At 46.4% G+C, this 15404-nt stretch overlaps 1 protein-coding gene across 1 annotated transcript; it reads right to left on the bottom strand.

The window, feature by feature from the left end:
- Positions 1-14691: 14691 nt before the first annotated feature.
- On the bottom strand, positions 14692-14982 carry LOC308434873 (alpha-ketoglutarate dehydrogenase component 4-like; the record flags this gene model as incomplete). Its single annotated transcript, XM_080935321.1, has 1 exon — positions 14692-14982. The coding sequence occupies one exon, from the start codon at positions 14980-14982 to the stop codon at positions 14692-14694; it is 291 nt and encodes a 96-aa protein (XP_080791447.1).
- Between the last annotated feature and the right edge of the window lie 422 nt (positions 14983-15404).

The following is a 15404-nucleotide window of genomic DNA, read 5'->3' as shown; positions in this document are numbered from 1 at the left end:
AACAAGGCCACACCTCCTGATAGTGCCACTCCCTCTGAGCCAAATATTCAAACTTCCAAGTCTGATGCAGGCCATAGCTACTCAAACCACCACCGCTGGTAAGGGTGTAAGATGATATTCATTCTGTGTATGAATTTGGAAGGACGTGTTTTGGGAGGAGGTGGCTAGAGACACAGCCCGGCAGTTAACAGTGTATATTGCTCTTGGGAAGAACTGGAGCTCGATTCTTGTCACCCGACACGGCTCAGCTCACAACTGACTATAATTCCAGCTCCAGGGGCATGCAATGTTGCTGGCCTCACAGGCACAACCCACTGATGGACACATAATTCTAAATAATGGACATTTTAAAGAGAACCAGTATCGGTGGTTAATCCAAGTAAGTCTCCCTTAGGAATCTGCACAGAGGAATGGAGCAGAAAGTCGGGATAGATGTTAACATAAAAACAGTAGCCCAGGGTGTGGTGGTAGTACCCGCCTGGAATCCCGGCACGGAAGAAGTTGAGCTACAACTTCTTGAAGTCAGTAGGGCTACATAAAGAGGCCAGCCCGAGTTAGATGTTGTGACCCCCATGTCCCCCAAAAAAAGGATTCTATTACTGCTATTTTATTTATAACATTAAGAAACAACAAGAGCTGGAGAGATGGCTCAGTGGTTAAGAGCACTGACTGCTCTTCCAGAGGTCCTGAGTTCAATTCCCAGCAGCTACACAACTATGTGATGGCTCATGACTATCTCTAAAGGGAGCTAATGTCCTCCCCTGTCTAATGTCCTCCCCTGTCCTGCAGGCACATGTGCAAGCACAGCACTGATAACATAAATAAATCTTTTCTTTAAAATCTAAGTTTAGGGAATAACTAAATGTGTTGGGATTTTTTTTTTGTTATTAAATGTATCTGTGTATATGCAGGTGTGTGTGTGTGTGTGTGTGTGTGTGTGTGTGTGTGTGGTCAGCAAATCAAAGATCTACCTCTGGTATTGTTCTTCAAGAAACATTAATTTTATTTATTCATTCATTCATTCATTCATTCATTCATTCATTTATTTAAGAGACGGCGTCTCACCGGCCTGGAATTCATCAAGTAGATTAGTCCGGCTGACCAGTGAGCCCCGGGGAGCTGCCTGTCTCTGCCTCCACAGATCTGGAATTACAAGTATGTGTCACTATGTCCTGATTTTTTGACATGAGCTCTCGGGATCAAACTCATGTCTTCTTGCTTGCAAGGCAGAGGTAAGTACTTCACCAACTGAACTATCTCCCCACTCCCTAAAGCCCAGACTGACCTCGAACTTCCTCTGCCGTGAACATTGAACTTCTGACCCCTGCCTCCACCTTTATAGCCAGGATTACCACTTACATTTACACTTTTGTTTTTCTTTTATCTTGGGAGACAGAGTTTTTCCTCTGTAACCCAGGCTGGCCTGAGATCTTACCAGTAAACTGTGGCAAATCTCTTACCTCAGCTTTCTGTGTCCTAGTATTAAGGTATACATCACTGACCGATTTTTTTTAATGTGGTGCTATTTGTTACAGTCTTATAGAGAACAGAGAGGCATTTGAAGTTTCATAAAAACCAGAGAAATACTACTTAAGAAGCTAAAAATAGTAACCCCACATCATATGCACGGAGCAAATTAGATTCTGTGCTTTTGGGGTGGGTGGGGTGTTGAGACAGGGTCTCTCCACAAAGCCCTGGCTGTCTTGGAATGCATTATGTAAACTAGGCTGGCTTCAAGCTCATACAGATCAATGAGATTGCCTGGCTCTGCCCTCTGAGTGCTGGGACTAAAGGTGTGTCCTGTTACCCCGGGCTGCTCCTTTCCCTTTAAATGTGTACAAGTAAATAGTATCTGTCCATTAAGCAAGGGAGATAAGGGGCTGGAGAGACGGCTCAGTGGTTAGAGCACTGACTGCTCTTCCAGAGGTCCTGAGTTCAATTCCCAGCAAGCACATGGCGGCTCACAACCATCTGTAATGGGATCCGATGTCCTCTTCTGGTGTGTCTGAAGACAATTACAGTGTACTTGTATAAATAACATAAAGTTTTAAAAAAAAATGTAGTCACAGTAAGCACTGCCCGCACTAACTATTTTGCTCAAAAACAAAGAAAACTGAACAGGCGTACAAGCTTCAGCTTTCAGAAGGAGAAGAAATCAGGGCAGCAGTGACACTGGCCTCTAGTCTGGTGCCACAGCCCAGAGTGCCTGCCAGGCCAGGTGGGCCAGAGTCCACTGGCATCCTGTAGTGCCAAGACCCGCAGGCACAGGCTGCTGGGCTCTAGGGTGAAGCTCTAGAGGCCATTGGACTGAAACTTGTCAGCGGTTCTAAGGAGCAATGCCCAGGAGCCAGATCATCTCCTGGAGGGGCCAAGCGCTGCTCAGCCGTGTTCACTGCCTGGAAGCCCCACCAAGGATGTACGAAGTTATTTCTCTCTTTTTTTCCTTTTGATAAACAGGTGTACTCTTTATCAAGAAAGAAAGAAAGAAAGAAAGAAAGAAAGAAAGAAAGAAAGAAAGAAAGGAAGGAAGGAAGGAAGAAAGGAAGAAAGAAATGGAGGTAACTCGTACAAGCTGAGGAGTTCAGGAACCCTTTGGACACCTTCCTGGAGCATTTGTTTAAACTTTACACTTGTGCTCTAGCCCAACAAACATGCTCTGGAGCTCTGGAGAGGGCTTCTGAGTCTTCCTATAAAGTACCCAGCTGTAACTCCACTCCTGTCTCCAGGAGAGGAGGGCATCTTCTGAAGCTATTGTTAAGGCTGGAACATCTCGCAGGAACTCCTGCCCACGGCAGCATAAACAGTCTCTCATCCGGTACTACTCCGGACGAAACCATCGGGCTGCCAGCAGGGCCATTATCCAAGCCCCTTACAGATTCCTCACGGGCCCCTTCTGCTCCTGCCAAGTATAATTAAGCTGAGGGCGGACCTCCACATGCGAACCACACATGCAGAATAAACTCTTCCCTACGGCCTCGACAGTTCTGATCAAGAGTCAGTTTTTCGAGGAAGGAACAAGGGCCGAACTGTGTATCTGGTCCTTTGTGTTCGGTGTTGGTTAGGGGACGGGGGTGGGGGGACGGGGGAGTGAGCCCTTGGTTCCAAACAGTGCTGTTTACATAGATAGGTTGAACGGTGTCGGGAAACTTCAGACAAGACGCTGAAAGATCATTTCAAGCTGGTACCCAGCCTTTGGAAAAAATTACCGTCAGGAGAGGGATATCAGCGTTTGCAGAGGAGTGGCCATTTTTGCCCTATTCGGGCTGTTCTGGAATCTCAGCAGGTACAGAGGACAGAGAGGCTCTGGAGTGCTGGACCAGAAACCAGCTGACACCTTTAGCAAGCTATCTCCCTCACTAACTAATGTCACGTCTCAGCTGTCCCCTTTTTCATGGTTTTAGTTACCCGGAGACAAGCTTGATCTGAAAATATGAGATGCAAGATTGCAGAAATCAGTAATTCTGGAGTTTAAAAATCATTACTGTTTCTGTATTTTTGAGACAATGTCTCAATCTTTGGTCCAGGTTGTCCTGGAATTCACTGTATAGCCGAGGCTAATTTTAAAACATGGTAATCCTCCTGCCTCAGACTCCCAAGTGGTAGGATTGATTATAAGAGTTAACCCACCATGCCTGGCTTAAAGAACGTTAATTATAGTGTCTCATTAATAGTCATTGTTGATTGTTTACTATGTCTAATTAATAAGAAAATTTTGTAGGTATGTACATATAGAAAATATATATATGTATGTATAGGATTTGGGACTTCTTTGCAGTTCAAGGCACCTATGTTACAGGTGTGTCTCCTGTCCTAATTGGAGATACACACAGACACATGGATTTCCAGCATGGTCTCACACTCAGGTTCATCAGATGTGATGGAAGTTAATAATTAATTTCAGGCATTTGGATACTTGGTATAGTTTGGCAAAAGAACGTGGCCCTGAGGGCTGGCCGATTGGAGCTAAGATCAGTTCCGATGAAACGTAGTAATTAATAAGTAATAACTCAGGGTTATTGACAGGAAAATAGATTCTAACAGCATGGAGGGTAGGCAGCTGTCCAGCGCTTGTATTGTTTAAGGCTTATTGTAATTATAAAGGCTGTGGGTGTGACTTTCATCTGGGAACTTAAATCCCAAAGGCCAGGTAGAAACCCCAGGCAGGGAATTAAATATTTTTCTACACCACTTGGTCCCCAGGTGGCAGTTTATTTGGCATGTTGAAGAGGCGGAGGCTGTCAGAGGTGTCACTGAAGATGGGCTTTGACGGGTAAAGGCTCTATAATGTCACTTCAAGTTTTCTCTGTTTCACGCTTACAGTTCAAGACGGGAGGCCTCAGCATCAAGTGTCTCCACCATCCTTGCTGCCACTGCCACGCTTCCCCGCCAGGAGAGACTCGAACTATCAGCCAAAAATAAACCCTTTCTTCTATAAGTTGCCTTGTTGATGTGTTTATGACAATAATAAATACCTCGGGGGGGGGGGGACTAACCATCACAGGTTCAAATCCCATGTTCTGTCGGCATAGAAAACGCGCCTCTGAACAAGACCGATCCTGACCATACAAGTGATTGGCAGATCAGAGCGGAGTGCTCTGTGACAAACCCGGTGGCATGCTACTGCGCTATTTCTAAAGTTTTAAGCTAGAGTTGTGCTACTGATGCGATAGGTCCCGAGGAAAGAAATGATTGAGTCGGCGCAGATCTGATCCGCCGAGGCTCCCTGGGTGAGCCACGGGTTCGTTCCACCATCACGGGAGTGGCAGCCTTCCCAAACGCTCCAGGAGCAATTGACGTGTCTCCCTACCTGAGCCTTCCTTCTGCTGGAGTGTCTTACGTCAGAAGTGGACTTGCAGCTCGGCCACTTGCCGTTCTGAGGATAGTCCAGATGTAGCAGGTCCCGGCAGTGGGCGTGGCAGGTGTATTTGCCGTCTGAAACAGAAAACGCAGCTGGTTCTTGTGAAGATGAACAGGGCTCTCTATCCACCCCATAGGCAAAGGGAGATCTAAGTTCCCCCAAACAATGTCACATCCAGCTTAAAGGGATGAAAATAAATGCATTAGCCCTGTCTGTTAGCAAGAAAATGCTAAACTTTAGTTCTAGGCTGAAAATCAATTATGGTCCCTCGGCCAATGTTTGTTCTTTCTTTCTTTTTAAATATTTATTTTATGTATGTGAGCACACTGTAGCTCACACCAGAAGAGGGCATTGGATCCCATTACATATAGTTGTAAGCCACCATGTGGTTGCTGGGAATTGAACTCATGACCTCTGGAAGAGCAGCCAGTACCCTTAACCGCTGAGCCACCTCTCCAGCCCAGGACCAGTGAGTGTTCTTAACGGCTGAGTTATCCTCCGGGCTCTGGCTCAAGCCCCTTCCTGCCTTGCCTCCACCTCCCTAGTGATGGAATAACAGGTGCTCACAATCATGGTCGATTCACAATTTTTAAAAAATGAAACAGAATTCACATAGCTTGAATTCATAATTTAAAGAGTGAGAGCCAGCTGTTTTTAGTATGTTTAAAGTACGGTGCAGTCATCATGTCTGCTAACTGCGTCTGTCTTCCCAGGGAAAACCCCATACGGTTGCTGGGTACTCCCATTCCCCTCTCTCTGACAGACCGTATCCCTCTGTGTGGATGGACCGCACTCTGATTACTTACTCGTCTGAGCAGATGAATGGCCGTCCGTTATGTGACTGACCAAAATCTGATTGCTCACTTGTCACCTGGTGGATTTGGGCTTGTTCCTTCTGTCTGTCTGCGCTAGTTACCTTTGCTGTCGAAAACCTACCCCCATCTATGATTTTCTTTTAAACCAAACAATAATAATAGAATAAGGGATAGAGAGATGGCTCAGTGGTTAAGAGCACTGACTGCTCTTCCAGAGGTCCTGAGTTCAAATCCCAGCAACCACATGGTGGCTCACAACCATCTGTAATGGGATCCAATGCCCCCTTCTGGTGTGTGTGAAGACAGCTACAGTGTACTTATATAAAATAAATAAATAAATCTTAAAAAAAATTAGAATAAATGTGATATGAAAGGGGGGCAATACTGGGGTGAAAGGCTTAAGCAGGGGCAGGGGTGGGAGGGATGAAGAGGAGGGGTGTGGGGAGTTAACTGGAACAACAGCTGTGTGGGAAAGCCTTTGGAGAGATGCTGCTTTGTAAGCTAACTTAACATCATCAATAAAAAAGGGTGGTGCTCCTTTAATCCCAGCGCTGGGGAGGCAGAGGCAGGCAGATCTCTGAGTCTGAGGCCAGCCTGGTCTACAGAGTGACTTCTAGTACATCCAGGGCTACACAGAGAAACCCTGTTCCAATAAAACCAAATATACATATTATGTTTATTATATATTGCGGCTCACACTTTGGCGACACACATCCTATCAAAGCAGAGAAAGCAAGGAGCAGGAGAGGCGAACAGGAGGCAGCCGCTAAACTTGTTGGCCAGCATTCTCTCCCTTCTTTCCTTAGGGTCTCTCTACATAGCCCTGCCTGTCTCTGAACTCACTTTACACATGGTGGCCTTGAACTCACAAGGTCCTCTTGCTTCTGCCTCCCAAGTGCTGGGATTAAAGGCGCACAGCACCACACCGAGTCCCGTGCTAAGAGAGCCATTCCTCACTCCAACCCTGGGATTGTGTAAACTGGGAAGAAGGCTTCGACAGCAGAGTTCTCCTGCCTTCAGCAGGAGGCATGGCAGCCTAGGAAGGTCAAGGAAGGCTTGACTTAATCCCAGGTTATACCTAAGGTGAAGTGGTCTAGGCATGGACCACCTGGACTTAAGGAGGTTTGAGAGGTCACCTCTTCCTTTGGCTGTGGCCTTCTACACAAGGCTAGAGGGACATACTTACAGCTGTCACCTCTGTCTCCAGGCTGCTAGAGTGTCAGTGGGAAAAGAGAAAAAGAAGATGCTTCATAAACAGTTGGGGATGAGAGCTAGGAGTTCAGGAGAAAGAGCTTGTGATGGTTTGTATATGCTTGACTCAGGGAGTGGCACTGCTGGGAGGTGTGGCCTTGCTGGAGGAGGTGTGGCCTTGCTGGAGGAGGTGTGGCCTTGTTGGAGGAGGTGTGGCCTTGCTGGAGGAGGTGTGGCCTTGCTGGAGGAGGTGTGGCCTTGTTGGAGGAGGTGTGGCCTTGCTGGAGGAGGTGTGGCCTTGCTGGAGGAGGTGTGGCCTTGCTGGAGGAGGTGTGGCCTTGCTGGAGTAGGTGTGACCTTGTTGGAGGAGGTGTGGCCTTGCTGGAGGAGGTGTGGCCTTGTTGGAGGAGGTGTGGCCTTGTTGGAGGAGGTGTGGCCTTTTGGAGGAGGTGTGGCCTTGTGGGTGTGGGCTTTAGTACCCTCATCCTAGCTGCCTGGGAGTTAGTCTTTTCACTAGCTGTCTTCAGATGAAGATGTAGAACTCTAAGCTCTGCCTGCACCATGCACTGACTGCGCTTCCAGAGGTCCTGAGTTCAATTCTCAGCAACCACATGGTGGCTCACGACCCTCTGCAATGGGATCCGATGCCCTCTTCTGGTGTGTCTGAAGACAGCTACAGTGTACTCATGTACATAAAATAAATAAAATTAAAAAAAGAATTCTTTGAAGAAAATCAGTAAATCTTCTCTCTCTTTGTTTTTCCTAACGGAAAGAAAATGGTTGGGTTGGCAAGGCAAAGTGTCACAGCAGCAAAGATGAGGAAGGGACCAGGTGCTGGGAGTCCAAGGCAGAAATCTTGCCTTAAAAGGACACGAGGAATGAGAGCTAAGGGAGGAATTTGACTCAGGGAGTCTCAAGGAGTGTCAGCGAGATGAAGACTGGAACTTGCCCACAGAACACATGGATGCTGCCACGTTAGTGATTAGTAAAATGTAGATGTTTTATTGGTAGGGAACAGGCAAAGGTTGTTGGCCTGTCACCCACACACCCGTGGACTAAGCTGATAACCTAATGGAACTGCACAGGTCAGAGCAAACCAAACCCAATGAGATAGAGTTCTGTGTTTGGACTCAGAATGCAACAGGACATGTGGTACATTTTTATTTCTTATTTCATGCTTCCCCGCTCTAAAGCTACGCGCTTAAAAAAAAAAAAGTTCCAGTCAGTCTGCCTGACGGTGAGGACTAAATTAAATGACCACTCTGCCATTTACGTGTACCTGCGTGGTCCTAAAGTCAACACGCAAGCAGAGCGAGCGAGTCGTGTGAGAGCCAGCACTTTTCTAAGAGCAGACTCGAGAATAAGAGGAAGTCTTTTTCTTTGCTTTATTTTTAAAGATTTATTTATTTTATTTATATATACTTCAGACACACCAGAAGAGGGAGTCAGATCCCATGACAGATGTTTGTGAGCCACCATGTGGCTGCTGGGAATTGAACTCAGGACCTCTGAAAGAGCAGTCAGTGCTCCTAACCACTGAGCCATCTCTCCTGCCCCAAGAGGAAGCATTTTCTTCTTCACTTGAGATTCGATCTCTGTGATGTTGTGCCTGTAGCAGGCAGACCTTCCCCTACTAATATAACATTTGCAAAAAGCAGACAAACCCCAAGCAAGATGCAAGTTGCTCCCCTTGTACTTGTAGTTTTGGTAGAGTTACGGTCTTTTGAAGGAGCGTTTGAGTTACAAGATGACAAGGCACCATGGGCTTATCTATAAATTTCATCCTTACTGCTTTGTGCCTTTGCAACAGAGCCTCAAACTCACTTACTATGCAGCTGAGGATAACCTTGAACATCCACTCCTCCCAATTCCACCTCCCAAGTGCTGGGTCTACAGGCATGCATCATGATGCTCATCATACGTCTTGGAACTCGAACCCAGGACTATGTGCATGCTAGGCAAGCACTTTGCCAACTAAGCTACATCCGCAGCTTCCTAAAAGGTACTTTTCTGTGACGTGTATAAGCATTGCTGAATGGGTATACGTCTTACAATGAAAGGCATGCTACAATAGAACTGATGGTCCTTTCCGTCCTTACAGATACATAAAATGATGGTGTTTGGCAAGATGCTGCTGAGCTGGGGACCAGCTCAGTAGGTAGAGTACTTGTCTTGTATATATAAAGCCCTGGACCTGACCCCAGCACTGCATACACAAGGCACAGATGATGCTTGCCTATAAGCCCACCTGGCACTTGGGAGACAGAAGCAACAGGATCAGAAGTTCAAGGTCATCCTCAGAGGTTAGTTCGAGGCCAACCTGAGATATTTGAGATACCATGTCTTGGGAAGAAAAAAAAATGATCCTGGCTGTGGTGTTTGACACCTTGAGTCCCAGAACTTAAGAGACAGAGACAGGTGGGTCTCTGAGAGTTTGACACCAGCTTTATCTACATAGTGAGACATTGTCTCAAAAGAATGGCAACAAGAAAACAGTGGTGCCTTAGATTCTACAAGACAGTCTTGTAGAAGTCTGTGCCTTCTACCTGGCAAGCTGTTCCAGACAAGTGACCACTTAGTGTTGTCAGAGCCTCTAACACTGACGTAATGCTCATACGGCAAACCACAGCCGTGACATTTGTCATAGCTTAGTGTGAAGTCTGGCAGCTTGCTGTGCACATCGAGAAAAAGCAGGTCATGGATCAAAGCCATAGGTTTCCTATCTGAGACCATTTCAACCCTTCTTTCCTTAACAATCCCTCTCTGTCTCCTCACAACCCCTCCCCCACACCTACAAGCCACCCTCCCCCTGCCCCATTTCTAGCAGGACCGTTTCTCATCTCTAATGCAGAAACCCTTACAAGTCTTGGGATGGGCCATCTAATAATCTTTCTTTTCCTCAGTATTTCATTTCTGTTAAAACATCTGCTAATAATCAAGACTTCCTCATTTTTTTTCAAAACCGAGGGATTCCCTCTCCTGGGGTGGAGGGCATTCTTCAGAGATGCTAAGACACCTGAATACATCCCCCACTATTCTTCAACCAGCACCAGTACCCGGAGCCACAGACCCAGTGAGCCTGAAGGTTCTTGCATCCTTTTAGGAAGAATCTGAACAAGACACATGCCCTTGATATTTATAACGGGCCAAAACAAAGCTGGAGCCACTGTTCCCTCTGTCACTGAGACTCAGACCCTCCGAGCTGTCCCGCAAACTGTGGTCACCATGCTTTGTTCGACCCATGCCACATTTGAAAGAAAGCATATGTGTCTACAAGAAACAGAACTTCCTAAGGGGATGCTTACAAATGAACTCAGATGACGAGAAACCCAAACAACAGGCCTGACTGAAATGTCCGTCCCTGGCCCCCAGAACCAGCTGGGTCCTGCAACATCAAAGGCATAAACAATGGAATCGTCGTGGGTCCCCAGCCCTCCCAGCAGCCCTGGGGCCCTCAGACATCTGAACCGAGGGGAAGGCTTACCTGGTCTGTGGGTTTTCTTCACCTGAAAGTTGATTTTATCTGAGAGCTTATAAATCGCCGTCCCCATCTCCGAACTGAGCCCAACCCTGCCGTGCAGCACAGAGAGACAGCTGAGGAAGGCTGAGCGGGCAAGCCCTACTCAAAGCCTACCAGACAGGGGCCCGGTCTCACTCTGGTCCTGGCTCCTTGTATTTTTCTAACAGGCCACCAGCATGCTCAGCCAACTCCTTTCTGGGCCGTTCACACTTTCACACCTAGGTCTGGCCCATAAGCCACATTGGAAAAGGGCTGTAGGGTTGATTAGAAATGCCTATAACAAATACGACTAGTTAAAAGAGTCTCGGACTCGGACACTTAGGGCTGACTAATGTTTGGCAACATTATAAAACCCCTCTGTTTCTCCATGTCTTCTGTAAGTTGAGGAAAAGGATAGTTCCCATTTGATTTAGGTTATTTTTATTTTTTTATGGGGCCCCAGATTGAACCCACTGAGCCTTGTTCATGCTAGAGCCTAGGCAAGCCCTACACCCGAGCTCCTTCTGCAGTCACAGAGGCCAGAATAGGTGCTTGGATCGCCTGGAGCTTGAGTTAAAGGCACTTGCGAGCTGTCTGGTGTGGGCACCGAGATCCCAACTATAATCCGCTGCCATTTTCTGACTGCATTTTAATAGGTGTGGAAAACACATAGGTTCTATCATGGGAAGCGCCTGGCAAGGGTGAACCACGGATTTTAACGGTGTCTAAAGAAACCCTACCTGCTCCTAGGAAATCGGCACTAATGAGCAGGGTTCTCAGTCTCTAGATGCTTCTGAGTATACCGGGAGCTCCCCACATCACGCGATTAATTAGATGCAGGTTCTCAATGTTGGTGGAGGGGAACATAGTAGTAATGGTCAATAACTATCGACTAACTAATAACTAAGAGGAGAGGCTGCTTAAAAGGAGCGCTAGCCGGGCTGCCAAGCGTGCGGGGCCTGCAATTCACGCCAGAGGAGGGTGCCCCTGGGCGCGCCCTGGCTCAGCATCCCTAGCGACAGCAGCCTCTCCGGAGGGCAAGAAATCCCACCCGGACTGCACTTTTCTACCCCTGAGTTCCGGCTTCCGCTGGCCAGCGGTTTTATCCCTTGGTTACTCCCCAGAGGACACTTTTTCTGGTGTTCTAAAGTGAGGAAAGAGGATTTTTTTTTAAACCAAAGTCGGATCAGCAGAGTGACGCTGTGAGGATTTGGTCAAAGCCCCCAACTGCACAAAAATAGCAGTTCTTTTTCTCTCAGCTGGCTCTGTCACTCAGCGGCAGCGTGATCTCCCCGGTCTCGGTTGTCACCTCTACGACATGAGCGATGTTTTTACGGGACCTCTGAGAGCCCTTAGCACATCTCTCCTAGGGGGGCAGGGGTGCCCTCAAGTCCACAGAAACCAGCAGCTGCCCATAGTCTCTCTCTCTTATTTTTTAGTTAAATTTATTTATTTATTTATTTATTTATTTATTTATTCATTCATTCATTCATTCGTTTGTTTGTTTGTTTGTTTGTTTATTGGTCCTGGAAATTGAATGTAGGTCTTACATGTGCTAGGCAAATTATCTACCACTGAGCTGTTTTTCAGCCACAACAATTTCTTTCAAAACAAAACTAGAAAACTAGGGTGTGGTATTCAAAATTCCAAAATTTTTGTTTTTGTTTTTCAGAAAAAAAAAAATGTGGCTGGAGAGATGGTTCAGTGGTTAAGAGCACTGACTGCTCTTCCAGAGGTCCTGAGTTCAATTCCCAGCAACCACATGGTGGCTCACAACCATCTGTAATGGATCTGATGCCCTCTTCTGGTGTGTCTGAAGACGGCTACAGTGTAACCACATACATGAAATAAATAAATCTTTTTTAAAAATGTGGCTTAAAAAGATGTCATATGAGGGAGAAATAGTAGTTGATAATAGCATCACAGTGTAAATGTCACCAGGTCTTGTATTTTAAATGGTTAAAATGTGTAATTCCGGCTGTTAGAATGGAGGGTTTCATCAAAGGTCAGCCTGGGCTACACAGACACTCTCTCCGTCTCCTAAAAGGAGGGCAAATTATATGTCATATACACGTTAACACAATAAACACACAAAGAGAGGTCTTAAAACCTAGTATGTTGACACCAGCCTGTAACTAGCACCGGGGAGGCTGAGGAAGAAAAATAATGAGTTCAAGACCATCCTCAGCATACACAGTGGAATTCAGAACCAGCCTAGGCGACATGAGAGGCCCTAAAGACAAACCCAAACCAACCAACCAGACCGGCCAAACAACAGCTCGTTCCTGAGGAGGCTAAAGAGCACAGAAGGAAGTCCACACACATTGGTCAGCTGACTTCAGACACAGGCAAATCAGCGGAGAGAGGCTGGTCTTTTTCACTGGGACAGCATTTCTTTTTGTCTGTCTTTTTTATTTTTAAATGTAATTATTTTTATAAATCCTAGAGTATTTTTACTTAGCTCCAGACTCGAACATCAGTACTGATATCGAATTACAACCCATTATTCTCTGTGATAATAAAAATAGACACGTGAATGGTCGACAGAGTAGAAAAGCAGTAAGTAACCTTGTCTTCTTCTTCTCTCTTTCCCCCCTTTGTCTCCATCCCCAATAACTCTTTCCCACATGAAAAAGAAAAAAAAGAAAAGCGGTAAGTATATTCAGTGCTGCTATGCTTGAGATATTTTGTTTTCTGTCTGTCTGTCTTCTTTTGTACCTGCACAAGCCTATGAGGCTAGGAGAGGGCACTGAGTATCTTGTTCTTTTTAACTAATTTACTCATTTTACATTCCAGTCACTGTCCCCTCCTCCCATTCCCCCCTCAGTAACCCCTCCCCTTGCCCCCTCCCCTTCACTTCTAAGAAAGGGGAAGTCCCCCCTGGGTACCACCCTCCCTGGAACCTCAGGTCACTCTAGGACTTCATACATCATCTACCACTGAGGCCAGACAAGTCAGTTCAGTTAGGGGAGACAGATCCACAGGCAAGCAAGAGTCAGGGCAAACCCCTGATCCAGTTGTTGGGGACCCCCCTGAAGGTCAAACTGCACATCTGCTACATATGTGTAGGGGGCCTGGGTCTAGCCCATGTATGCTCTGGAAGGCCCCTAAGGTCCAGTTAGCTGACTCTCTTGATCTTCTTGTGGGGTCCCTATCACCTCTAGGTCCCTCAATCCTTCCCCCAACACTTCCACAAGATTCCCCAATCTCAGGCTAATGTTTGGTTGTGGGTCTCTCCAAATGTTTCATGAGCTGCTGTGTGGAGCCTCTCAGAAGACTTTGTGCTAGGCTCCTGTCTGCAAGCATAAGAGAACATCATGAGAGTCAGCTTTTCTGATATCTTTTGCACATATCTGACAAACTTTCTATCTTGACACCATAAATGAGTGAACATTAAACATGGAATGGGGGTGGGGATCTTTTTTTACCCTGGGTGGTGGTGGTACTCAATGGAAAATAAATGTTAGTGTTGCCTTTAATCCCAACACAGGAAGAGGCAAGAGGATCTTGGTGAGTTCGAGGCCAGCTTAGTCGACAGAGAAAGTCTCAGGACAGCCAAAGTTACGAAGAGAAACTCTTTCTCAACAAAACAAACAAGAGTTCCCAGTAGAACGCTCGAAGCAAACGTGAGGATTTGTTGAGGACACCTGCAATGACAATTCTTGGTCATCCACTTGACTACATCTGGAGTTGGCTAAAACCCAAGCGGCTTGGATCTCTGGTGAGGAATTTTTTTTCTTAATTAAATCATAAGAAGTGGGAAGACCCACTTCTAGCCCAGATCTTTTGAGGTGGGAAGACCCACCTTTAATCTGGACCACACCTTCTGCTGGAAGCCTAGATAGCTCTTGGCCTGCTTGTCCTTTACTTCTTTGTGACTCGGATGTATCCTGAAGGCCGGCTAAGACGTCCAGCTTCACTGGGTTCCTGACTCTCGGTGGGCAAGCCGCTCTGATAAACCCCTTTCTCTCTATAAATACATACATTCATTTTATCGTTGTGTTCCTCTGGAGAACCCTGACTAATACAAGACTTAGGCAAAGACTTGTAAGACAGTGTTGCTTTCTTTCTTTGTTTTAAGATCTTTATCTTTTTGGGGTGGAGGGGTGTAGCAGAACTTTATTGATGGTATTCAAGAGAGTAAGGAGAGCTCCCTAGGCCCCTCCTGTTATTATGGGGGTCTGGGATGGAAGATCTTTATCTTTTTTTTTTCTGCTTACAGAATATTTATTAAGGTTGCTTAATATATGACTTTTCATTTGACACTGTGGAAGTCCTAATCCTTCTGTCTGATGACACATAGCAGCCACAGCGGTCACTCCGGACCCTCACGCTGGATAAATTTCATTTCCTCTTGGTTTCCTCCTATATTTCTGATGTGATGGTTTCATTATTTCTGCAGTGCCTAGTGACCCCTGCTGCATCAGTAATTCTGGGGAAATTACAGAGGTGTGTGTGTGTGTGTGTGTGTGTGTGTGTGTGTGTGTAGCAGATTCCAAAGTTTCTGAGGCACTGAGTTTAGGTTTGTCTCTTCTGTTAGGGAACTTTATTAATATTAATGGAACATGTGGCTTCGATACCTGCACAACCCTGGTGGCGGAAGACATCTTGCTGCCCATCGTGACCCCAGAGCTGGGGCGTCCTTTATCTTTTTAATTACATCCTCTCTCTCTCTCTCTCTCTCTCTCTCTCTCTCTCTCTCTCTCTCTCTCTCTCTCTCAGAAGATGACTTACAGGAGTCAGCTCTCTCTTCCACCAGGTGGGTTTGAGGATCAATAGAGAAAACGCCTTTACCTGCGGAGCCATCTGTCGGTCCTTCTTCCATCACCCCTGCGTGTGTGGAGGTATATGAGCGTGAACACTGAATGCTAGGCGAGTGTTCCCCGGAGAGCTACACTATCACTCCAAAGCCAGAAGCCTTAAATGAACCTCACAATCAATCATTCAGCCGAGGATGTGGCTCAGTAGGAAGAGTGCTTGCCTACTACCCAGAAAGCCCTGGGCTCAGTCCTCACCACTGCATAAACCGGGTATGGTAGTG

Source organism: Micromys minutus (genome assembly GCF_963924665.1).
Source record: "Micromys minutus genome assembly, chromosome: 22".
NCBI classification, from domain to species: Eukaryota; Metazoa; Chordata; class Mammalia; order Rodentia; family Muridae; genus Micromys; species Micromys minutus.
This window is presented reverse-complemented; position numbering and strand designations above follow the sequence as displayed.